General features: G+C 35.7%; 2 protein-coding genes across 3 annotated transcripts in view; one reads left to right on the forward strand and one right to left on the reverse strand.

The window, feature by feature from the left end:
* LOC132702127 (lysosome membrane protein 2-like) lies at nucleotides 1-19,393 on the forward strand. The gene is made up of 6 exons (XM_060670573.1): nucleotides 1-159; nucleotides 14,515-14,606; nucleotides 14,667-14,827; nucleotides 17,309-17,456; nucleotides 17,510-17,710; nucleotides 17,769-19,393. The coding sequence occupies exons 1-6, from the start codon at nucleotides 132-134 to the stop codon at nucleotides 18,729-18,731; spliced, it is 1,593 nt and encodes a 530-aa protein (XP_060526556.1). The 5' UTR covers nucleotides 1-131; the 3' UTR covers nucleotides 18,732-19,393.
* The window catches only part of LOC132702129 (trypsin-1), a 21,089-nt gene continuing 15,683 nt past the window's right edge, over nucleotides 19,392-24,797 (reverse strand). The window contains exon 6 of one of the 2 annotated variants that reach the window (XM_060670574.1): nucleotides 19,392-19,639. In XM_060670574.1, the coding sequence (XP_060526557.1) occupies nucleotides 19,466-19,639 (174 nt within the window). In that variant the 3' untranslated portion in view covers nucleotides 19,392-19,465. Of the gene's footprint in view, nucleotides 19,640-22,921; nucleotides 23,043-24,797 lie in introns of those variants that run through there. The other variant, XM_060670575.1, reaches the window with a different exon arrangement.

Consider the following 24,797-nt stretch of genomic DNA (forward strand, 5'->3'; position numbering starts at 1 on the left):
GGACACTTTTTGATAAACATTTTGACTTCGAATCGGGTGGCGCGAAGAAGTTTCGAGTAAAAAACAAAAAAAAAAACGCTCTGCGTGGCGATCGTTTTTGCGGTTCGGTGTTTGTTGTGGACTAACCCGGCATGGAACTCAGATACGGATTGAGCAGGGGTGAGTTTCCGAACGCTGAGCGCGATTTTCGCCGGAGACAGCGACGATCGCGCACGCGACGAACCCTCGTGCCCGAATTTGCGGTCGATTTTATTTTGAACTAAAAATTGTTGGGTTAAGGGGCGCTTGTAAGATTTAGAATAATCTAAAATAAACGATCTTTAAAAGTGATTAGGCGATACTCGATAAACGGAATAAAAAATAATGTTTATGTTATTCTATATTATTGTTATCCTTGCTTTAGCTATTTACAGTTTTTAAAGGATTTTTCCAATTCTTTTTTTCTTTTTCTATACTCAATGACGCGTATTTTCTCTTTTCTATTGACCGAGATAAAATTAATAAAGTAAATTATACACTGATGGGGATAATTTTGTATTGGTTTAAATTTTCTTGTCTCTTTCGGAAAAACTCTTTATTTTCCGGGAAAACGGCGTCTCTTTTTTGTTTTATTCATTTTCCTAGACCATCATTTAGAAAAGTATGTTTCACTAACTGAAGTTATCACAAGCGTATGAGGGGCGTATCCACAGAGTATTATTTAAATTCCGAAATATCAGCTCTTCAAATCGCAGTCTGCCATTGAAAAAATTTGTATAAACAGGTTTTATTTTTTCTTCGAAAACAAGACGCGAGGGAGTTTAAAATAAAATTTTCAAGGAAGCTTGTGGTATACATTTTTGTTGACAAAAATAATATTTAAGTGCTCGGAATTGATGATTATCGTCGAGTTAGCGGTAAATTAGATAACAGCACTGTCAAATTTGCAAAAAGATCTTTGGGAAATCCCGACTGTTTTAGGCCACATGTAAAATTACGGTCCGTCGTAATACCCGTGCAGAAAATATTTGCTCTCTGCTTTAGAAGGATCGGAGTCCGAATTCAGAAAACATGGTGATGTTTTTTCTTTGAAAGCAAAGGAGCTGATGTTTTGGTTAGTGTACACGATATCGTAATGTTGACAAACTTCCCAATAAAATTCTGATTATCAACTCCGCGATAAAACGGGAAGTTAAAAGCCCATCTCTTAATTTTTATCTCTTCGCAAACAACCGCGCTTTTTGATGACGCGCTGTACAAATAAAAATTGCGCTTTCTCATTTTTAAAATTGGAGCCTCGGGCCGATTTTTGGCAAAAATAATTTTGACACACAAACTCGACCGAATCTAACGCAATCCTTTCGAATATTCTCAAATAAACTCAGCATTCGCCTATTTTGCTTATTGATTTTCAAATTTTTCACGGTGTCTGCGTAAGAATTTTGGGGTAGGAGCTATCTTAGACAGCAAATTATTTCAAAAAACCTTTGCGTCCATGAAAGTTTTATACAATTATAGACATATTTTAAGTAAACAACTGAAATGAAGTTTGTGTGTTATTGTGACCAATTATCTCTCCTTCAATGTTATAAACTAAAAGTTACTAAAATGTATATAATTTGTTTTTTTTTTACTCATTTCCATTTGTCTTTGTCTCAGTAGAGTACTAGTTGTCATTTTTTTTTTCAATACTAGCTCAACGCGAAAGTGTAAATAAACGTTTCTAAACGTTGACCTTAAAGTTTGTTCGATATATTGTTGAACCCTCCACCGATGCTGCGAGCTCGTCTTGCCCGGTTTTTTCCACTGCCGTTTCGCACGTTCACAAGTTTTATTTCGCCTCGAATGTGAGGGCTATAAAAACGCCCACCCGTTTGGGTTGTCAGATCCGATTGTTCCTGTGCCAATTTCATTTTTAAATTTATCCCGCGTCGAGAAGAAAAATAAAAACAAATAAAGCCGACACACTCTTCACCAAATATTGACCAGTTGACGAACGACGATCTTATTTATTAAAATTTTCACTCGTTCATTGCCCGCAGATAAATTCTAAAAGATTATAACTATGCTGTTTTGTAAAAAGTTTCAAAAATGTTATGCGGGTCTTTAATTTAAGTGCCAATGGGGAAAATGAGGTACGAAATCTTGCTTTGCTAAAAACATCTCAAAAAATTTATTCTATCTATAAGCTTCGAAGCAATAAACATCTCAATAAATATAAATGCATAAAGAACAAAAAGTAAAAGAAGTATGAGAAAAAAAAAAGAAACACAAAAGGTAAAAATGTCTGAAATAAAATTTAAAGTAATGTTTGTGTTTAAAATTTTTATAATATGTAGGCTGGACTTTGTCTTTTATATAAAGTATGTAGCAATTCCTTTCAATATTCGTTAACGTCACTTCCTGCAATATGCGGCAGGATAAATTTATGATATGTTATCCCGCAGTACTTAAGAGATTTAGGGAGATTTTTTTTTTTGATTATTTTGTGTATATACAAAATGTGTATTATTTTTAATTTAAATTACTACATAATCCATGTCCTTAATGGAAACCATCTGAATTCTAGTTACTTTTGCAAAATCGATAAAATCGAAGTTTTAGAAAGGGTACGTACAGAAGCAATCAACGTCGAAAAAAAAAGAAATTTTAATTTTTTGTCTGTTCTCTGTTTCCTGAGGGGCTTCATATAAATATGAATAAGTTCCGAATACTTTAAGCTATAGTATAGTATATATAGTATAGTATAGTATAGTATAGTATAGTATTGTTTCGCGGTTTTAATATAAATTTAAAGCTATCGACTTCAAATTTGAAACACCTACAGTTCTCTAACGGCAGCTCGTGAAACTGTGGGTTAGGAAATATTTTTAAAAATTTAGAAACCACATTAAGGGTTCGAGAATTTTTTTTTCTCAAAAATGGTAAATGACTCTCACTAGAAGACTATATTTCAGGTACAAGGCGTTCAGGATATTCCGTCCTATATTAAGAAAAATAACAATTGTGTGAAGTCCACACCCACATTTAAACATAGGCTGCTCGAGATATTGGAAAAAATCTATATGGAAATCGATATTCCCCGCGCTCAATATAGATGAGATGAAGTCCTGCAGAGTTTCAGAAAAAAATTGATTTTTCGAAAGCCGTTTACCCGGTTGGAAAAATTCCAGGGTCAGGAAACGTAGGAGCTCCATTTCTGTAACCTCTACTTTGGGTAAAATATGAGTCGCAAATGAAAAACTGCTGTTTATTCTGCTGTAGATTCTTTTAATCAATATTAATTAATAATTAATAATTAATTGATAATTATTAATTAATCAATATCTCGTAGGAAATTCATTAGAATTCATTACTAGATGTAATTTCGGTTTAAGCGGAAGATCATCTCATACAAGTCAGTACTGAGGTGCTTTTTCATTGAAGTTAATTGTTATTATAAATATGCGATGCATTTTGCGACGACTATCGAATGTTCCAGTTTGTTCTCTAAACGCGGCTCAGTAAATTAAAATAACCAGATTAATCGTTACGAGATGAATAATTTATGTTACTCTATAGTCGTGTATTTTTTATTAGAAGTCATCGGCGATCGGTCGAACGTTTAACTGTAGTTTGCATTGAAACCGTCGTCCGTGAGCTCCCGATCAAATGTTTGTAAACATATTTCTTCTCGCGACGAGGACATCGACGGTACGAATTCGGAAGGAACGTCCACTTTTTTTCGGTTTTTAACCTAGGCTTCGGTTTGGCGGCCTGAATTTTAAGTAAATCCGCCAGTCTCGACGCTTCGCCGTACTCGACGTACTAGAAAACCGAAGTCTCTCGTTAAATAATGTAAAATAAATATGTATAAATGTATAACAAAAGCATAAATGGGTTTTTTTTTCTTTTTTGTTTCGTAAATCGTCCTTTATTTAACCCAATAGCTCTCGGTTTATACATATACCGAACTCAAAAATATATTTGGAAAGGGTGTTACCAAAAACCTTCCAGAAAATGAATGAAATGTCTTCAAAACTCATTTTATGTGCCTTTTTGGTCTGCAATAAATCCTGGCTCTAATAAATTCAAAATGAGCTACAAATGCTATCGAAATAGTAAACTGACATAATTACATTGATATAAAAAGGGTGACGTTCAAAGTACTCACTCTCAATTTTTTTTTTCCAAATTACGAGATTTTAAATCTCGCGTATGCGCTTGCCTCAACATTGTTTTCATAGTTGCTTCATAAATTGATATCTTATCGGCATAGGCAGGGCTTCTACGTCTCTAGGAGCTATATAGTTCAGCCCCTTCTTCTGATTGTATCCCTCGTCTTTCTCTAATCTGTGTGTAGTTTTCTTGACAATCTCACTGCTAGCACTTTTCTGTCGTCTATTTTCATTTCGTATATGCTCTGTTTTATATATCTAGCAGGATTTTCTCAGGTAGTCCATTTCTGAAGCCTCTATTTTTTCCTCCAGACTTCTAGTAAGTTGCCAACACCAAAGCAGTGAGCTTTTGTTACTTATTCTATCTTTTTCTTTGATTGTTCCGTCGGTCGAAATTATGCTTGCTAGGCAATTATGCTGCCTACATCTTTTAATCATATCATTCTGCACCTCAATTCCCGTCCTCGCAATTTTGATTGGTGATCAACTACACCGTATATTCACTGAACTTAAATTTCGTGAGCACTTTTTTGTGGCCGAAATTTCAGTAAGGGCAATTAAACCGTTCCAAGAATGAAAAGAACAATTTTTTGGTTATTTCGGGCTAGCTATTTCTATTTTCATATACTTACCAACCCTTACTATATTTCTATTTCTCGAAATTTGACCTAATTAACTAATTAATAATTCTTTCAAAATTAGCTGTTTTTTGTGAAAGCATTCTACCATATTTGTTTACCGAAATCGAACACAAAGACAATATATTTTAAGCAAAAATGGACGTCTAATTTGATGAAAAAAAATGGCGATCGGACAACAGGCGATGTGACGCTGTTACAAAAACCATTTACGCAAAACCTGTAAATTTAGCATCGTTACGTTTAAAAACTTGCCGGTACAACATAATTGTTCCCATTGTCATTGGTTAATTGTCTTAAACCTTTGGTATTGGCTGTTTTACAATATCTACGCAAACGATACGAACATAAAGTCGGAACGTTCAACACATGCACGTAATATCCCATGATTTGGCTTTCGACATAATCGATATGCACTGTTTAAAATCACACGGTATATGGAACGTGTGAACAATTTCCGAAGAATTATAACGCAATTTGATAAATTAATCAAAAAGGGACCAGTTAAAACACCAAGAAAACTCTAGTTTGAAATAATTTAACTACGAAGTTTAACCTGCTACCTCACCAATTGGCTTAACTGTTCGACTCCAATTTTCCAATGCTTAAAAAAGGGATAATACTTAATATGCTTCGTTACTACTAAAAAAAAATAAAAATCACAGAAAGAATGGATAAAGAGGTCAATATTCACTACAGATTTTTTGTTGAATTTTCATGGGATGTCTGAAATAGGAATAAATTTACTTTTTAAACTTCAAAAAACGCTTCGCTTATTTGTGGGGTTACTACAACATTAAAAACTAACGGTATATCTATCTATTTAGCTCTGTTCTACCCATCTCTGGACATAATCTTCTCCAGCCTTTTCGACTCTTCTCTATCTGTCGCCTTGTTTGATGTTTCCCTGTATTCCTTCCTTTTTTGATGAATTCGTTGTAATTTCGCTATTTTGTCCATGTTTGACTATATCAATGGAGATAAATGGAGTATGCACTTTTATTTATTCACAAATTGTCCCAGATATACGTATACGTATATATACTTTTTGATGTTTTAATCTGTGTGATTTTAGTTTTGGTGTAGTTTATACTCAGTTCTTCTAATTTAAGTATGTTTTGTACTGTCCACATATTATTATACCCTTTTCTTCCCAGACTAGTTTTTGGAAAACATCGTCGAGATATTTGTTAAAAAGTTCGGACGATATTGTGTCCCTCTGCCTGACATTTCTTTTTATGTGTATCGGTTTTGTCCATATTATTTATATTAGTATAATTTTGTCTTCTTCCTACTACCTGGAATTTCTGGAATATAAAAAAAATAGAGAAAGGAAACAAGGCAACAAATAACGCTCTTAGCGCGATGACTGGCAATTATCGCTGGCGGGAAAACTTAAAGCGCGGGACGCTTTTGTTTTTCCACGACCTACCGCGTTCCGTCCTTGGTCTTGACGCGACGTAATACGTCTTAAACTGGAGCAAAACAAGCGTTATACGAAGAAGGCAAAGTCGCATCGGTTTCGGGCATCCATCTTTCATACTCACGCACCTTGACCAAGATCAATCGGATTTCCTTGAGCGGGGTCCATAATTTTTCATTATTTTTTCACGCGGCCCGCCCAAGGCATCCCGCCGACGGACGACGCTGCATCTCGCGCCGACCTTCTCGCACGTTGTCCTTCTTCTTTTTGGCCGGGAAGTCCCGTAAAGAAAATGAAACAAAACCGCGTCGTTAACGCGAACTGGTTTAAAGAGTTATCCTGCCTCGCCAATTTTAAATCGGAGATGGTGATTATAATCAAGGTGTAAAAAGCGAGTACCATTGCGCCCTTATTTTTATTTCGAGAGGCTGGGAAAATCCAACCGCAGATTTTAATTAACTCAAATTTACGGCTTATCGTCCGGGTACAATTTTATATTTATTTATTTATATATTCACGGTTCAAGACCGTATAAAAATTACAATAAAGCCAATAACAAAAAAGACAAGATAAACCAAACAAAGAAACTAACTAAAAAAATAAACTAAAGAAAGACTTACAAAACCCAAAAATAAAGTGCTCACTTACAGGAAAAAAAAACAAAACGGTTATTCCAAATAAGCCAAAGACTAAAATAATTATAGCTGTGTTTCCAATATTCCAATATTCAGGAAAGAAAAAAAAACAACAACGTGAAAGCGAGAGTTTATCAGGATATAAGCAAAACGACCCGTTCGACAAATCAAATCTAAAAACAGCTATTATAGAACCTTGTAAGACACATCTGAAGCCTGAAAGAAAAACACATCGAAAGGATTGGATAACTGAGGAGGAAAGAAAATCGTGAAAAATACAGACAGGCAGATATATATAGAAATACAAAAGACATCAAATGCAAGTGCATTGCAAAGAGGAGTGGATAAAAGAGAAATGCACTTAAACGGAAAATCTGTAGAGGCTGCACGAATCAAACACAATGAGACCAAAGACGGGAAAACTCCTGGTCCTCTAACTGTAACTAAACTAAAGTGAGTCTGTGCGCGTCCAGTTCAAACAGTGGAAATCAAGCGAGGGGCCAGACTAGGGTGTGTTCTTTCAGCCCTTCTTTTCAACATCTACTCGGAGGAAATCTTCACCAAAGCTCTCGGAAATGTTGCCGGTTGAATAAGAGTTAACGAAAATCCACTGAACAATCAAGATCTACAAAATATGTTGAATAATGTCGTCACAGTTAGTCGAGAATATGGTCTGATACTCAACGTTAAGAAGACCAAGTATAATATTTTCACCAAAACTGAGGCGCTCAATGTAGAGTCGTATGTGATTAGTGAAAAGCTGGAAAGGGTCAAACGGTATGACTACCAAGGCGCGAGTGTCGACTGCTTCATGAAGATCAAAAAACTGCTCAGTAGTCGTGATCTGAGCTTGGACCTGAGAACACGGACGCTCAAATGCTATGTTTTCTCAGTCATTTTATATGGTGTAGAAGCTTGATCTCTCAACGCATACTGCGAGCGAGGACCAGAAGCTTTCCACATGTAGGCCTACCGTAGAATGTTGGGAATACCGCCCACAAAGCATGTGATCAAGGAAAAGAAAAAGCTGCGATATGATGAGAGGTCGTAAATATGATATAACTTATAACCAAGGGGAAAATTTTAGGAGAAGGTTCTGTTGGAAGGCGAGTAATATCCTGGCTCAGAAATCTGAGAAAATGGTTTAATGTCACCTATTTAAGGCCGCAGCTTTGAATGTTAAAATAGCGATGACGATAGCCAAGAAGAAGAAGATATGCAAGTCATGACAAAGCAAAGACAGATAAACAAGACAAGAAAATAAAGTGAATCGAGGCGTTCAGCAGAGCTCAGCTGCTGATTTTCCAATGATTTTAAAGCAACCTTACTTAATAATAATAATAATAATAATAATAATAATAATAATATCCTTTCTTTCCAACAAAACCATATTAAATGACAAAGAAATGTCTCCGCTGGATCACTTGGCCCGGCTTAATTAAACATTTACAATTTATAAGTAATTTAACAAATAAATATTTAAATATTAAAAGCAAGAACCTAATAGGATAAGCTTACACAGTAAGATATCATCGTTAGTTTTGATTGCTCTCTGTTTGCTCTCTGTTGAAGAGAATATGACCTGATATTTAGCCCTGAGGTACTAGCTGTTTGGTCCCTATTATTTTGGAAAAATATTGTGAGTCATTTTAAGTGATGCACACTACCTGCTGTCTATGCCTCAGGTATTATTTTAGCAAATTGACAAATAGATGATGGATGGGCTCAAAGGCCCTATACAAAACGAAGAATAGACCAGCAACACTCTCCTAGAAGCAACCGTCTGAAAAGTATCTAATTTAGTGGATTTGTTTGGTATGGCATTCAGCTTGCACTATGCATCGATCTGGGAAGTGCGCGATAATAATTGAGACTGATTTCGTGCCTAAATTACCACGTTTTTTACTACCGCCACCCTCTCAAATTTCGAAAAGTTTAACAAGGTTTTCCGCCGACCATTAAAACTTCAGCCCTCACCACCCTCACTTTTATTGCCGCCGTACGTTTTTCCATTCTCATATTACAGAGTAACGTTTTGTTCTCTTATTGTTCCGATTAATTTGTTTCTAAATGGCGCAGAATGATTGAAATTTGGAAAAACTGCGCAATTTAATTATTTCAACATTTCCAACCAAAAAGTATTATAAAAACAGATCAAGGTATTGAAAAACTGATACTACCAAGTGGGTAGATAAAAAATGAAGCCATTTACAAGGAAGTTTTTGGGTTCTCCCGTACGCTCCAAGTGTCACAAAGCTTATCTGCCATTTTAATTGCACGCTGCTGGGTAATTAACGTCGCATCTCTCGAAGTTGGCGTTGGAAAACGGGTCGCTATGACGCACGTAACAAGTCTTGAACGCGACGGCTGCTGAAGAATAACGACTACGAGTTGCATGAATTACGGCGATGACAGTAATTAATTGCCATATTAAACGATGTCTCGGACTCCCGGGCGATTCGTAAGTGCTAGTTAACAACTTTCGTGGTCGTACTTTTTCAAGCAAAGATGTTCGAATTAACATACGTTAATGTTGGTGCTGCAGCGTCGCAAAATAATCTAACCAACGCTATCAATATTTTAGAAGTCTGAATGATTAGTAAGGATTTTCTTTCTATCGCAAAATTGACTTACCTAACTTTGAAGATAACAATGTTGGGAACAAACACCAACTCCATTAATTTGTTTTCACATATTTTGCCTTTTGTCTATGATTAGTTTGTGTAATTAATTGTCTTAAGTGTTAGGTGTGGCATATAGTTTGTTATACTGTTGTATAGAAATAGTAAGTGATAAGAAAGGAAGTTCATTGATATTTGAGTCCCCTCCAAACACAGAAGAAACACCAACACTCTTGAGAAAAGAACACGGCTTGTCAGAAAAAATTTTGCTTTTGAGGTTAACCCAATAAAGAAAGAATTATTACCTATAGTGGATTCCCACAAACATTCTTTTTTTTTTAAACCGGAGCAAAAATTCCGGTACTTAACTAATCCAAAACCAAGATCAACTAACAACAACTCTTCTGTTTTATTGTAATGTGTACTGCCCTACCATTCTCAATATCAAAATCAGACGAGATTACGGAGGCTACAGAATAGTTGGTTAAGATTTTTTTATATCAAGAAATTTGATTTCATTATTTCGCCATATTAAAATGAAGTGAGCTCTTAAATTAGGTCATGGATTCTTTATTCAAAATGTTCTGTGTTAATCAAAGTACCTTTTGAAAAACCTATTATATGATGTCAGGTATTCATCAGCGTACTCTGTATAATTATGATTTTACTATACTTGGACACTTCCCTCTGTCAGAATTGTTCAGTTATGATGTCACAGGTCCAACTCAACTTAAAGATAATTTATATCATATCTTCAAACAAGGGAGTGTATTCCGGGTTGTTCTTGTATAGTTGGAGTTTTTGTTGTAAAGAACTTAATTGAAAAAAAAGATGTCAGATTTGCTAATAGCAGATCAGATGCAGTACACTCTCTTGTCTGCTGACGATCGAGTTTTCATAGCGGTAAACAATTATACGCTAACGGCTATGACCTAGTTATCAATACAAAGAGTGATCTAGATATGAGAGGTGGAGAAACCATAAAACACTGCAACCAGTTTGAATATTAAGGAGTGACGTTCTCCGAAAACGCTAAAAGTAGTGCAAATAATTTGAGCCAAACCAATAATATACAAGTCAATGGATCAGAAACGTGGATATTACCAAAACGGAAGATACGAGCAAATAAAACTCCATTTTGGATCGCATACCACATCAAACCGTGCTAGAAAATGAAATGGCCAAAGAAAATCTATAATTCTGTTCATTCCGAAACAAAAATGGCAGGAAAACCACCAGGAGGCCGGAAAGATGATATGCAGCTACGTTAGCAAGGAATGGAACTCACGGAAGTGGAAATGAAAGGATTTTGGCGAAACCGTCCACCATTAAAGAAGAAGAAAAAATGTGGGATCTTGATAATCGAGGAATGGGATGACCTTTATTAATTAATCTGCAATAAATCGTTACATTATGTATCAGTCGCAGTATCGGCCGATGACATTTAAACTGTTCATTAGAAAATAAAAGCTTGCGGTTTAACTCGCCGATTCAAAGTAAAGTTAACCATAATCGAATTCAATTTTTTGATTGAAAACCTTAGGAGTACGTGCAAAATCTGGCGGATTCGGACGGATTTTTTTTTCGGTGACCTTTTGTTTTAGATTTTAAAATCGCTCGGCCAGACTATTCGCGGATTCCTTTACGTTATGTTGCGGCTATTTAGGGACAAGGCCGTGGGTTACACTTTCAATTAGATCTTTAACGGTCGGCCTTTTACGTCCGCGCAGAGAGAAGAGCGTTCCCGTTCTTATCGACGTGTGAATAAACGAATTATTAATATTTAATTGCGGCACGGGACGATAAGAGCATTGAAAAATAGCCGTTGTTCCGTCAAAAAATTTTTAACGACGACACATAAAACGATGATAAAACGATCATAAAACTGTAATTTATTTGTTTATTTTCTCTGCGCCGTTGAAATTTTCAGTGGCAGGAATTATGGAAAAATACGGAAGAGCGTTGACATTTTTCGTCCAGAGTTCGCCCAAGGCTAGGAAAAAAAATATATTCACGAAAAGTTACCACAGATCGGGAAACACGGAGCCTAATGATAACTACAAGTTAATTGCTAACCGAATGTCTCTTTTAGACAAGCTGGTTGCGCTAATCGGTTTACTCTGACGATGTCGTCATTGTTTGGTCTGTAAGTTTCCACTTTTCATATCGTCGTTATTGGCCACAAAACAAGAAAAAGGAAAAAATATCCTTACCCGTAATTAACTCAAAGTTCAAAAATTTCAATCTCTACAAGGATTATTGATATCATCTGAAGATTACATATATAATATTATTACAAATGTCTTTTTCTACTCCCGTCTGTAAAATGCCTAATTACACACCGATCTAGAGTCCGGCAAGCGGCACTTTACCGCGTCAGTTTCGTTCCCCACGGATCCGAGCCACTTCGGACATTTCCGGGATTTTACCGCACGGATTTGGAAGCAATCGGACGTTTTCGGAAATTTTACCGCACGGTTTGATTTTTGCAGTTTGTCAGTTCAATGTATTCGTGTTGTTTTGCGACAATGTACTCAAAAACTAATATGCAATATATTAGATAATTTGCTATAAGCTACAATTAAAATCTAGTGGACTATTCGGTAAGTAAAGTAACATTTATAATTTAAGTTTCCCCCAGAAATTTTACATATCGTTCGTATGAACTTTGGTTTTTACAGTTTTTATATTAATATCTTGCCACGATCAATTGTACTATTTTCAAATATCCATGTCTCATCAGTAAAAACAAAACAAAATTGAAGGTTAGAACCTGCTGTATCCTGCTTATACCTTATATCCTCTTAAACGCTGTATCCTTGGATGGTTTTTCTTCCAATTACAGTCTTTTTCTTTAAATAAACTGCTTAATGATCAATTTCAAAAGTTAAATAAACAACATAACATTATAAAATTGTGTTTAATCCGTTGTTTATATGACATATCCAATAATACATCTCTCTCTCTCTCTCTCTCTCTCTCTCTCTCCATCTCCCTCTCTCCCTCGCTCCCTCCCTCCCTCTCCCCTCCACCCCACTGCCCCCTCCCTCCCCCCTCTCCCCTCCCTCCCCCTCCCACCTTCCCTCTCTCTCTCTCTCCCTCCCTCCCTCCCTCCCTCTCTCTCTCTCTCTCTCTCTCTCTAATATTAATAATAATGTATTTAGAATACAATCAGTGTATTATGGATTTCGTCAAGTAGGTTACAATTAGGTACACAATATGAGGCAGAAAACTACATTCAAAATTAATATAACAAAAAAATGTGACAGAGAGCAACAGTACAGTAATAACAAACATTAATAATTAAAATTTTCCTTTAAATTATTAAAACCGTGTTGCGGGAGAAAAAATTTTAGTTTGCATTTAAAATTCTTTATATTACTATTGCTTTCTAACACCGGTGTTCGTTAAATATTTTTTTCGAAAACTCTAGATTATTTTTTATAGAGGAACAGTCTTTGTCACATGTATTATAGTAGCGAAAATCTCCGATTTTTTGTAAGTTATAATATGTATATATACACCTCAGGACTTTCTTCTGGGATTGGAAAACAGTAAAACTAACTAGTACTAGTTGTATTAGTTGTGATAATAACTTAATAATATTGTACAATTCTGTTAATAGTTAATAATGGTTTCAGTTGGATTTATTTTTTTAATCTTTTTTATTTATGATTGGGTTATAGTTATTTTTTTATATTTCTAGTTATTTAATTAGTTTCGAATGCTTCGCATTCTAGTAAAAGGTATTTGCACTAATAGTTCCAGGTTTGATCTAGTGAGCCGTAAGTGCTTACAAACTAATGCACCCAAGGATACACAGAGCATTTCTGAATTTTTTAGTATGTTAACGAGTTTGTGAATGCGATGAAGCCTGGGTTTCAAGTGCAAGTTGTTTCAGTTTTGCCAAATATTTAATTTTTGGTAAAATAAGTATTGCAGTTGAGCTTGTGAATTTTTATGAGTAAAATTCAATTACTAAATTAAACTAAAACTTTTATATATAGCTTTTATTATGATTAGAAGCATTGTGTTGAAGTAAAACCATTGTTTTATATATATTAAGCCGCTGTTTGATACTTGCCATAATAATTCTACCCATAGTCATAGTCATAAATACTCAAGTTGTAAATATTTGCTCCCCTGATGACTTTAGTCTTTTGTCCGTAATGTTATCTATCCCCCTTTTTTATTTCAAGTTTTTGCAGTAATTTATTCAAGTAACTTGAATCTGTAGGTAGTTGAACAAACAATTTTTTATTATATATCCAGCTAAACTTGTTTCTATGGCCGTCTACCCAATAGTTATGTACGCGGTAATGCAATTATTTAAAATAATTTAAAATTTAGTTCTGAATAGGAATATTAAAATATCATTTTTATAGAAATTTTTGCAAACTCGAAATCGACCAACAACTCGATGTTGAAAGCAAGGAACTATTTGTTTTTCCTCTTGTCGTTGCCACTCTTAATGGATAAAGTTTATTATACAATATTAAAAATAACTAAGGTGAAACTTTTAAACCTGTCGCATTTGGAAGTTTGGCTAATTAAAGTTGTGTTGGCACTATATACGAGAATACGCGCAACTTTTCAAGAAATAGACTCGTAAAAATAACAAACCCGAATACGGCAAGGAAATCCGCGTTCCATTACGATGAAATTAAAAAACTTTTCGAATTACTCGTCAAAAGGGTCGTCGCCGATTCAAACCTTTGACGTTTATCAACCTATTCCGCCGCGCCATGAGAGATTTTACTTAGCAGTGTTGAGGAGCGAATAGTTTTTCCGTTTCCCCATGGGTGTTGGCTTTCTAAGGTCGCCACGTTTACATCGCATTTGGCCTCTGCGTTTGTTTACACCGCTTAAATAGCTTAATAGGTATAATAGTTCAACGAGAATTGCAAAACACAAATTTGCATCAAGGGTAAAAAAAATTACCTGAGGTGAGCGTTAATCGACTTTACTAATTCAATTCGCGGACTACAATATATAGCCAAGAGATTTGGGACGTTGCATCTCACACTAAAGGTACCATATCAACGAATTTATTTTTTGCAGGAATGCTCTCGGTTGCGGCCGTCGGAATCCTGATGGTCTGCACCTCCACCCTAATGTTCTTTCACGATCCGTTGGAAATGATTATACGATTGGTGCGTATTCGGGCAAGCACAATGGCGTTCTACGAAATATTAACCGCGATCGTACCGTAGGTGTTGAATTTATCCGAAGGCAGCATATTCTACAGTCTCTGGTCTCAGCCTCCCTACGAAGTCCTACTCAAAATATACATCTTCAACGTGACCAACTCGGAAGAATTTCTCAAGGGAGACGAGAAAATGAACCTCACTCAGATCGGACCTTACGTCTACAAGTAAGTTGCCACACCCGCAACACAGAGAAAAGAAACACAAATGCGAAATCGCAATATTTTCCGAGTCAAAATTCAAAAGGTATCGTTACAAACGTGTTTCAGAAATATTGGGTTGTTCGGAAAGTCATTTCGTTTTTTTTGGGGAACATGAAAGACAGTTTTCGTATAATGAATAAATATTTTATTAAATTATATATTGGCCATTCTGGTCCAATACCTTTTGCCATCTTTCTGGCAGTAACATAATTCCCCTCTCATAAAAGTTTTGGTCCTTGCTGGCAAAAAACTGGTTCAGGTGGTTTTTGACATCTTCATTTGAGGTAAAGGTTTTGCCATCCAAAAAATTTTGCAGGGACCGGAACAAATAGTAGTCGGAAGGCGCCAGATCTGGAGAATATGGTGGATGTTGCGGTACGTCCCATTCAAGCTGTAAAAGTTTTTGGCGAGTGACCAAACTTGTGTGAGGTCTCGCATTATCCTGGTGGAACACTACACCCTTCCTGTTGATTAATTCGGGCCTCTTCTCTTTAAGTGGATCATTCAATTTGTCCAGTTGATGACAATAGACTTCTGAATTAATCGTTGTATTGTCCCGCAAAAGCTCAAAAAAAACGATTCCTTTGACATCCCACCAAACGGAGAGCATCACCTTTTTTTGGTGAATGTTGGCTTTTGACACGCTTTGAGCCGGTTCATCTTTTCTGCTCCATGACCTCTTGCGTTTAACATTGTTGTATACAACCCATTTTTCGTCCCCAGTAATAATCCGCTTCAAAAATGGATCATTTTCTTGACGTTTGAGGAGCAAATCACACACGTCAACGCGACGACACAAATTTCGCTCCGTAAGGACATGGGGCACCCACACATCGAGCTTCGAGGTTAAGCCCATGCCTTTCAAATGACCATAAACAGTCGAATTCGACAAATTTAATCTCTCACCGATCTCTCGTGTGGTTATTCGCCGATTTGCATCAACTAATGCCTTTATCGCATCTTTGTCAGCTTCGACCGGCCTTCCAGACCGTGGTGCATCTTCGACATCAAAATTGCCGGATCGAAATTTTGCAAACCAGTTCTGGCACTGGCGTACTGTTAACACGCCTTCTCCATACACATCCGTCAATTTTTTTCTCGCTTGGACAGCATTTTTACCTTTTCTGAAGTAAAAAAGTAAAATATGACGAAAATGCTGCTTATTGCTCTCCATATTTAAAAGGGCACCAACCAAAAACTACTGCGTAGAATTAATAGAACTTTTTCACACACAAGCCTTGCAATATCAGCTCTCAAGACATATAATGGTTATGCGGCTTAAGTGTGAAGTTGGTTTCGAAAAAACGTAATTAAGTCCTCTGACGGGAAAAAACGAAATGACTTTCCGAACAACCTTATATGTCATTAGAGGGCACTTTACCTAGAACATTTTTTTTATTTTCCTTGCGTTTATTTTTTTTGACTGATATTGTAAAATAGAACAGATTATATGCATAAGTCAGGAATTAAACAGTATAAGACGCTCATTTTCAAAATGCCCAGCGTTAATTTCTAAAAATTTCTTTATACATTTTAAAAAATGCTGTCGAGCCTTAAAAGAGGTAATAGGTGTTTCATACACTAAAGACTTTAAGTGCCCCCCCCCAAAAAAAAGTCCATCGGATTAAGGTCTGGTGAGCGAGGCGGCTAGGCGAGAAGTCCACGCCGACCTATCCACCGATGTTCAAATGCACGATTTAAATACCTCCGTACAGCCAATGTCAAATGGGGTCGAGCGCCATCTTGCATTAGCCATATGTTTTGTCTCCACTGCAAGGGTATCTTTTCCAGCAAAGGTGATAGTTCCTCTTAGAGAAATTGCAAATACATTTCCCCATTAAGCGATCCGATAAAAAAATGAGGTTCTAGAAGGTTATCTCCTGCCCATACATTTAAAGAAAATTCACAACGCCATCGCGACTCAATATAGCCCCGTCAGTGAATAAAATGACTATATAGTGTATATTGATTAATATCTTAACAAATGGAACGTGTCAATCGTGCTTGGTCTGCAGTTTCATTTGCTCTTCCGTAGCAAAAACGCATATCGTATTTGAATATTCCTGATGGGTCATCACAGTAGCAGTTGGATAATAAGCTCTTTTAATAGAAACTAATTATTAACGGATTGTGACAATGATTAGGTCAAATTACATTTACAGGTAAAATTGGAGCCGAGAATAAAAAATCGACTCGTGGCCAAACGATAACACTTATCGACTTAAAACAGGAGTAACAATTTTTGAGAATTTGTGATTTTGCTTAATACAATCTGTTCTATTTTGCAATGTTAGTCTAAATAAATAACCAAAAAAGTAAAAGAAATGTCCTAGGTAAAAAACACTTAAAAAAATGGATTTTGAAAACCTATAGTATACTACCACTTCGAATCATTCCTCCAAGTTTCCGAACACCCTGTATAATAATTCTAATTCTAATTCGCAGGGAAATTCTCACCAACAACAACGCAACGTTCGACGAAGATAGGGGCACCGTCACCTACAAGCCGCACCGCGAAGTGGTGCTCGACCACGAGCGATCGGTGGGCGACCCCAAGACCGACAAGCTCATCACCCCCAATATCCCCCTACTGGTGCGCACGAGTCTCCTACTTCGCGCAACATTTTACCGGGTTTTTGGTTGCAGGGCTTGCAGTCTTACCTCAACGAGGCCTCTTTTTTCACCAACCTCGCGTTTTCCACCTTCGCCAGGTCTATAGGTTCCAAACCCATCATAGACTTGACGATAGACCAATATCTGTGGGGCTACGAGGATAAGCTGATCGACTACGCTCACCAGTATCTACCCTCGTGGATCGACTTCAAGAGGTTCGGTCTTCTCGAGCGTGTGAGTTACGTCTTTGCACCTATAACTCTTATGAAATTGAAGGTAATTTTGATTACAGTTGTTGAGCAGGGACAACAATAACCGCGTGACGATTGTGAAAGACCCCTCCAAGTATCACTCGGCTACTGACCACTACCTGACAGAAGAGGAACGCCTGTCGCAGTATCACGTGGTGGAATGGAACGACTCGCCCGGTCTTTTAGACTGGGGCTACAAGAATTTGAATGGTACATCGGGACAAGTGAAGAAATGCCACTTGGTGGAGGGAGCGTACGACGGCACCATATTCCCCAGAGACCTGAGGCCCAACCGTAGGGTCACCTTGTTCAGGAAGGCGTTTTGCAGGCCGGTCCCACTCGAGTTCATCAAAGACAAGACCACCAACCAGGGCTTCAGGGCGTTCGAGTACAAGCTCGCAGACGATATGTTCGACGTTATACCCGAGAACGAATGCTTCTGCTACAAGGGCAAGTGCGTCAAGGGCATTCAGAGCATCGCTCCGTGTTACTACGGAATACCCATAGCCCTATCCCAGCCTCACTTCCTGAACGCGGAGCCGCGACTCTTGGATACCGTTAACGGTCTGAAACCGGACGTGGGAGCCCACGGTAGCGTCTGTTCCATCCAACCGGACCTGGGTGTGCCGCTCGACGGTCACCTGCGCATCCAGATAAACTTGGACATCGGCCAGACGAAGTACAACTCGAGGACGCGCGTGTTCAACGACCTGAACATCCCGCTGTTCTGGATCGAGGTCACCACTACGGAACTGCCATCTCTGGTGGTGTTTCTTTTGACGCTGATCTGCACGGTGGTTCCCATTGTTCTGGTGATCCTCAAGTACGTGTTGGTGCTTGGCGGGTTGGCGATGATATCGGGCACAGCAGCTTATGTGGTGTTTAAAGCACGAATGAGCATACCAGCAGGTATCAGCTTGAACTCGGAGTATACCGCCATACCGCTGATATCCATACCCAACGAGTACTTGCACAAAATGGAGAAACGGTTGAGTTTGAAATAGCGGTTCAGAGGCGAAGCAGGATTTTCCAGGGTACATAGCCTTTTGCACGAGAGCTGACGAGGACAGTGGATATGTGATGTGGGGGCGGGACACGGGGGTCGGTAAATTTGTATTGTAGTGAAATTCACTTGCGAAATGTACCGGGAAAAACGAGATCCGGTTTATTTTTCTTTTTTTTAAGCCGACTACCAAAGAGTGATACAAATTTTTGACATAACGTATCGGAAATCGCCAGGTTTGGGTTTCTTTTAGGAATTTTAAATTTTTAAACGAAGCTAAGGTTTTTCGAGTTTACCCAGTGAGCAGCACAGTGAGTATCACATTGGGAAAGTCAGTAGGTGCTGGTCGAGGATTAAATCGCTGTTAATTTCCCTGCGGCTTAGCCCTCGGCCGACTTCGACACAAAATGGCGAATCGATAGCAAATAGTAGGGACTCGTTTTTCACACTGTGGGTAATTTTAGTTTTTTTTTTTTTTTGTTGTAAATAGAGACTGATTTATTTTTAACTGTTATTTTTAGTTTTCCCTGTAAATATAGTAATATAGTAAACGGTATTCCTTTTCGGCCGAAAGTTTGCCATAGTTATTTATGCGACAGCTTGGTTTTTTGCGATATTTTGTATTACTTAGGTATTTGTATTGAAATAAAAAATTCGACGGAATTTTGTTTTTTCTTTATACACAAAATAAATAACTAACGCGAAGGGTATAGCATCACAGGAGACGGGAGGGTGTTAAGTTTTCTTGCGCGATCGGATTTTAGACTTGATCCACGGCAGGTAATAAGAAAGCCGCGTGTACACGTCGGGAAAGCCCGGCTTTGCGCACCCGGAGCCGAACGACGTGATGCCGGCCAAAATCCAGCGTCCGTCTTCCATGGCGCATTGCAACGGACCTCCGGAATCACCCTAAAACCAAGCGAGATCGGTTATACCGATTCTGATGACGCAGATGGGCTGGGGAATTCAATAGGTTGACGATAGGCAACACACAAAACAAGAGCGTACGTGCGGTCACAGAAGATGTGACAGTGAGCTTAGTCCAAATTTTATTAAGGGGTGGCAGGTGGTAATAGGGAGTGTTTTCTTTGTCTTAAGAGGTTGTATATATTTGTGCTGGTATTTTGGGAGCAAATAATTGAATTAACCAGTTGTGAGTTATTGTAACTATTTTTAGCAGTGAAAATATAAGGAAAGCATTTACACCTACGGCCATATTGCATCTTACTGTGTTGTCTTACCAAATAATAACTCATCATGCTATTATACAGGGTGTCCCACTTAAGAACTGTACACAATTGTAAAATCTTTGTTTGTGGTTCGATTTTGATAGTTTTTTAATGGATAGGTCTCTGTAAAATGCACTAAAAGCTTGTTTTATTTGTTGTTTCAACTTAAAGTCATGGCCAACTCAGAGTATTTAACAAAACAGAGAGAAAAGAGAAGTACAATTACGGATTTTTTTTAAATAAATTGTCATTGAATTCTTATTCAGGAGTACTTAGAACCAAACCATACCTTATTTTTCTTATTACATCAACCTGAATAAGAATCCGTTGACACTATTTTGTTAGAGATATCCCTAATAGTCCTTCTCGATATTTGACAAAATTTGTCGCAGTTAGCCATGACTTTAGGTTGATGTAATAGGAAACATTAGGTTTTAGTACGTTTTTGAGAAATCGATGCAACAAAAAAAATTATCAAACTCAAACGGTACATCTATGTACGGCTTTAAGCGGGGCGCAAAACGATATTTCAAACGCCCTGTATTGAAACGTGAATATTTTTGCTTATTATTTATAAATCAAAAATAAGTCAGTATTTTGGTATTCAGCTGATTTTGTAAACACAAAAATTTAAAAATAAAGTTTAAAATATTTCTCTAAATTCCTTAAATGATGTATTTATAGAAATATGTGCCCAAAAATGTCAAAAAAACTGAAAAATTTAGAATTTCCAAATATATCAATTATGGTGACCCATTTTTGGAAGGTTTTTTCAGAAGTGTAATGTAATATGCAAATAATTTCAGTAAGACTATGTCTTTAGATAAATTAATCAAGAAACAAGAACAAATTATTCTCCTACGAGGAATTAAAAGACAACAATCTCCATTACTAACTGCTAAAGCTGTTTAGATCGAATTCATTGGACTTTGTTGATGGTACACTGCAATTGCACTCGAAATTTATAGCAAACAGCATAGTCTTCGCCCTTCTAAGCTGAGTTTTTTAATAAAATAAATATTTCAAAATACGGACATGCTGTATAACTTAAGAAAAACTTTTAATGAAGTTGCACTGCTAAATATATTTTATTATAGTGTGCATTTAGCCTCTAAATTATAAAAATTGAACTGAGGTGGCTTTTATTTGATGAAAATCCATTTATCAAAATAAATAAGAACTAAAATTATATATTATGACATGACAATTGTTTCGACAACACCGTGTCTTTATCAAATGTCAAATTATAATATTAGTACACCTTTTTAATCTTCTTTGTTGTTGTTATTTGTATTAGGCAATTATATATTTTATGGGGCTTGTGGATTTGGCGGCAAAAGCACTAACTTTCATTTATTATATTCTTATTTATTTGAGGTTATGTATTGAAAAAGCAGTTTATGAAGAAGAGTCCGCAAAGTAGATATTAGGCTAACTAGTAATATTTTTAATTTAATGAATTTTCGTGACTTTCGAGTCAAGAATTATACCGGACGTCTTTTTTTTCTAATTTATGCACTTTTTGCATATTCGTCATTTAAATTTTTCTAAATGTAAAATAAAATGTTTCCTTGAATTATTCTTAATGAAAATATTTGTGCAACTTTACGATATTGTTATATTTCTTGTCTTAGATAATACTAATATTAATATAATAGCAATATTTAATGAAATAGAAAAAAAATTGATCTTCATTAAACTTAAGTATTGGGTGTATATACGTTTGCAAATATAACTACTAGATAGCCTAACCTTGCTAGATTTTCTTAATATTATAATTTTTCGATAACAAGCCACATAACCTCAAATATTTCATGAACTGTGGGAATCTAAAATAGATCAGTCAGATGAAGCACTAAATCCAAAAACGCTATATTATATTCGATGTTCCAGTTAAAATTCCAAAGTTAACGTCAATATACCCTGTATAATCCGAAAGCGAATAATATAAAAATTCCCTCATCTACAATTACATTACAATTACAATTCTTGTTTTCAACATTACAGAAAATCATGCCGGCGAGGTTTTAAAGAAATAAAATACTTACTTTTCCATTTATGTATTTATTAAAGCTGTGTTTAAAACAACAGGCAAAGACTTGCGATGCAAACAAAATATCACCAGCCAAAAAAAACTTAAGGAAATTTAAGCACATCTATTATAAAAAATGGCCAGACTATTCTGGAGCATACTATTTCAATCGTTGTCACAAATGAAAAACGGTTTATTAAAAAAGCTATAAAGCTGTATCTATATTACAAGAGAAGTTGAGTTGTTCTACAACAATGAAGCAAACAATATTCGGGAGATATGATTTATAAGATAGAAGATAGACCATAAAACACTTCGCAGAAAATGCTGACTTCAGCGTTCCTATTATTTGCTTTCCCATAGAAATTTATAAATATATTCAAAACTTCGTTCATAATAGTTTTGTCTGTAAAAACAAAAAGCCGATTTTTACGAGATTCGTCATTTGAAAACCTTAACTTATGAAAAATATGATGCTCTGATACACAAAAGTTGTCACAGATGAAAGACTGTTTGTTAAAAAAGCTATAAAGCTGTATCTATATTATAAGAGAATTTGAGTTGTTCTACAACAATGAAACAAACAATATTCGGGAGATATGATTTATAAGATAGAAGATAGACGATAAAATACTTCGCAGAAAATGCTGACTTCAGCGTTCCTATTATTTGCTTTCCCATAGAAATATTATAAATATATTCAAAACTTCGTTCATAATTGTTTTGTCTGTAAAAACAAAAATCCGATTTTTATAAACGAGATTCGTCATTTGAAAACCTTAACTTATGAAAAATATGATGCTCTGATACACAAAAGTTTTCACAGATGAAAGACTGTTTGTTAAAAAAGCTATAAAGCTGTATCTATATTATAAGAGAAGTTGAGTTGTTCTACAACAATGAAACAAACAATATTCGGGAGATATGATTTATAAGATAGAAGATCGACGATAAAACACTTCGCAGAAAATGCTGACTTCAGCGTTCCTATTATTTGCTTTCCCATAGAAATTTATAAATATATCCAAAACTTCGTTCATAATGGTTTTGTCTGTAAAAACAAAAAGCCGATTTTTATAAATGAGATTCGTCATTTGAAAACCTTAACTTATGAAAAATATGATGCTCTGATACACAAAAGTTGTCACAGATGAGAGACTGTTTGTTAAAAAAGCTATAAAGCTGTATCTATATTATAAGAGAAGTTGAAAAGTTCTACTACAATGAAACAACAATATTCGGGAGATATGATTTATAAGATAGAAGATAGATGATAAAACACTTCGCAGAAAATGCTAACTTTAGCGTTCCTATTATTTGCTTTCCCATAGAAATTTATAAATATATTCAAAACTTCGTTCATAATAGTTTTGTCTGTTAAAACAAAAATCCGATTTTTATAAACGAGATTCGTCATTCGAAAACCTTAACTTATGAAAAATATGATGCTCTGATACACAAAAGTTGTCACAGATGAATGACTGTTTGTTAAAAAAGCTATAAAGCTGTATCTATATTATAAGAGAAGTTGAAAAGTTCTACTACAATGAAACAACAATATTCGGGAGATATGATTTATAAGATAGAAGATAGACGATAAAACACTTCGCAGAAAATGGTAACTTCAGCGTTTCTATTATTTGCTTTCCCATAGAAATTTATAAATATATTCAAAACTGCGTTCATAAAAGTTTTGTCTGTAAAAACAAAAAGCCGATTTTTATAAATGAGATTCGTCATTTGAAAACCTTAACTTATGAAAAATATGATGTTCTGATATACAAAAGTTGTCACAGATGAAAGACTGTTTGTTAAAAAAGCTATAAAGCTGTATCTATATTATAAGAGAATTTGAGGTGTTCTACAACAATGAAACAAACAATATTCGGGAGATATGATTTATAAGATAGAAGATAGACGATAAAACACTTCGCAGAAAATGCTGACTTCAGCGTTCCTATTATTTGCTTTCCCATAGAAATATTATAAATATATTCAAAACTTCGTTCATAATAGTTTTGTCTGTAAAAACAAAAAGCCGATTTTTATAAATGAGATTCGTCATTTGAAAACCTTAACTTATGAAAAATATGATGCTCTGATACACAAAAGTTGTCACAGATGAAAGACTGTTTGTTAAAAAAGCTATAAAGCTGTATCTATATTATAAGATAAGTTGAAAAGTTCTACTACAATGAAACAACAATATTCGGGAGATATGATTTATAAGATAGAAGATAGACCATAAAACACTTCGCAGAAAATGCTGACTTCAGCGTTCCTATTATTTGCTTTCCCATAGAAATATTATAAATATATTCAAAACTTCGTTCATTATAGTTTTGTCTGTAAAAACAAAAATCCGATTTTTATAAACGAGATTCGTCATTTGAAAACCTTAACTTATGAAAAATATGATGCTCTGATACACAAAAGTTGTCACAGATGAAAGACTGTTTGTTAAAAAAGCTATAAAGCTGTATCTATATTATAAGAGAAGTTGAAAAGTTCTACTACAATGAAACAACAATATTCGGGAGATATGATTTATAAGATAGAAGATAGACCATAAAACACTTCGCAGAAAATGCTGACTTCAGCGTTCCTATTATTTGCTTTCCCATAGAAATATTATAAATATATTCAAAACTTCGTTCATAATAGTTTTGTCTGTAAAAACAAAAATCCGATTTTTATAAACGAGATTCGTCATTTGAAAACCTTAACTTATGAAAAATATGATGCTGTCATGCTTAGGTTTATATTTTGATCTTTTATTTAAAAGGAATGACTAATGAATGAAGCA

The sequence above is a fragment of the Cylas formicarius genome, unplaced genomic scaffold (genome assembly GCF_029955315.1).
Source record: "Cylas formicarius isolate icCylForm1 unplaced genomic scaffold, icCylForm1.1 PGA_scaffold_5__7_contigs__length_24384050, whole genome shotgun sequence".
In the NCBI taxonomy this organism is placed as follows: domain Eukaryota; kingdom Metazoa; phylum Arthropoda; class Insecta; order Coleoptera; family Brentidae; genus Cylas; species Cylas formicarius.

Bases quoted from the DNA above. Each gene is read 5' to 3' on its own strand.
- LOC132702127 (XM_060670573.1), top strand. From the start codon at position 132: ATGGAACTCAGATACGGATTGAGCAGGG. The intron at 14,828-17,308 runs GTAAGTTGCCAC...TCTAATTCGCAG, and splicing joins ATCGGACCTTACGTCTACAA to GGAAATTCTCACCAACAACA. The intron at 17,457-17,509 runs GTGCGCACGAGT...TTTTGGTTGCAG, and splicing joins CCCCCAATATCCCCCTACTG to GGCTTGCAGTCTTACCTCAA.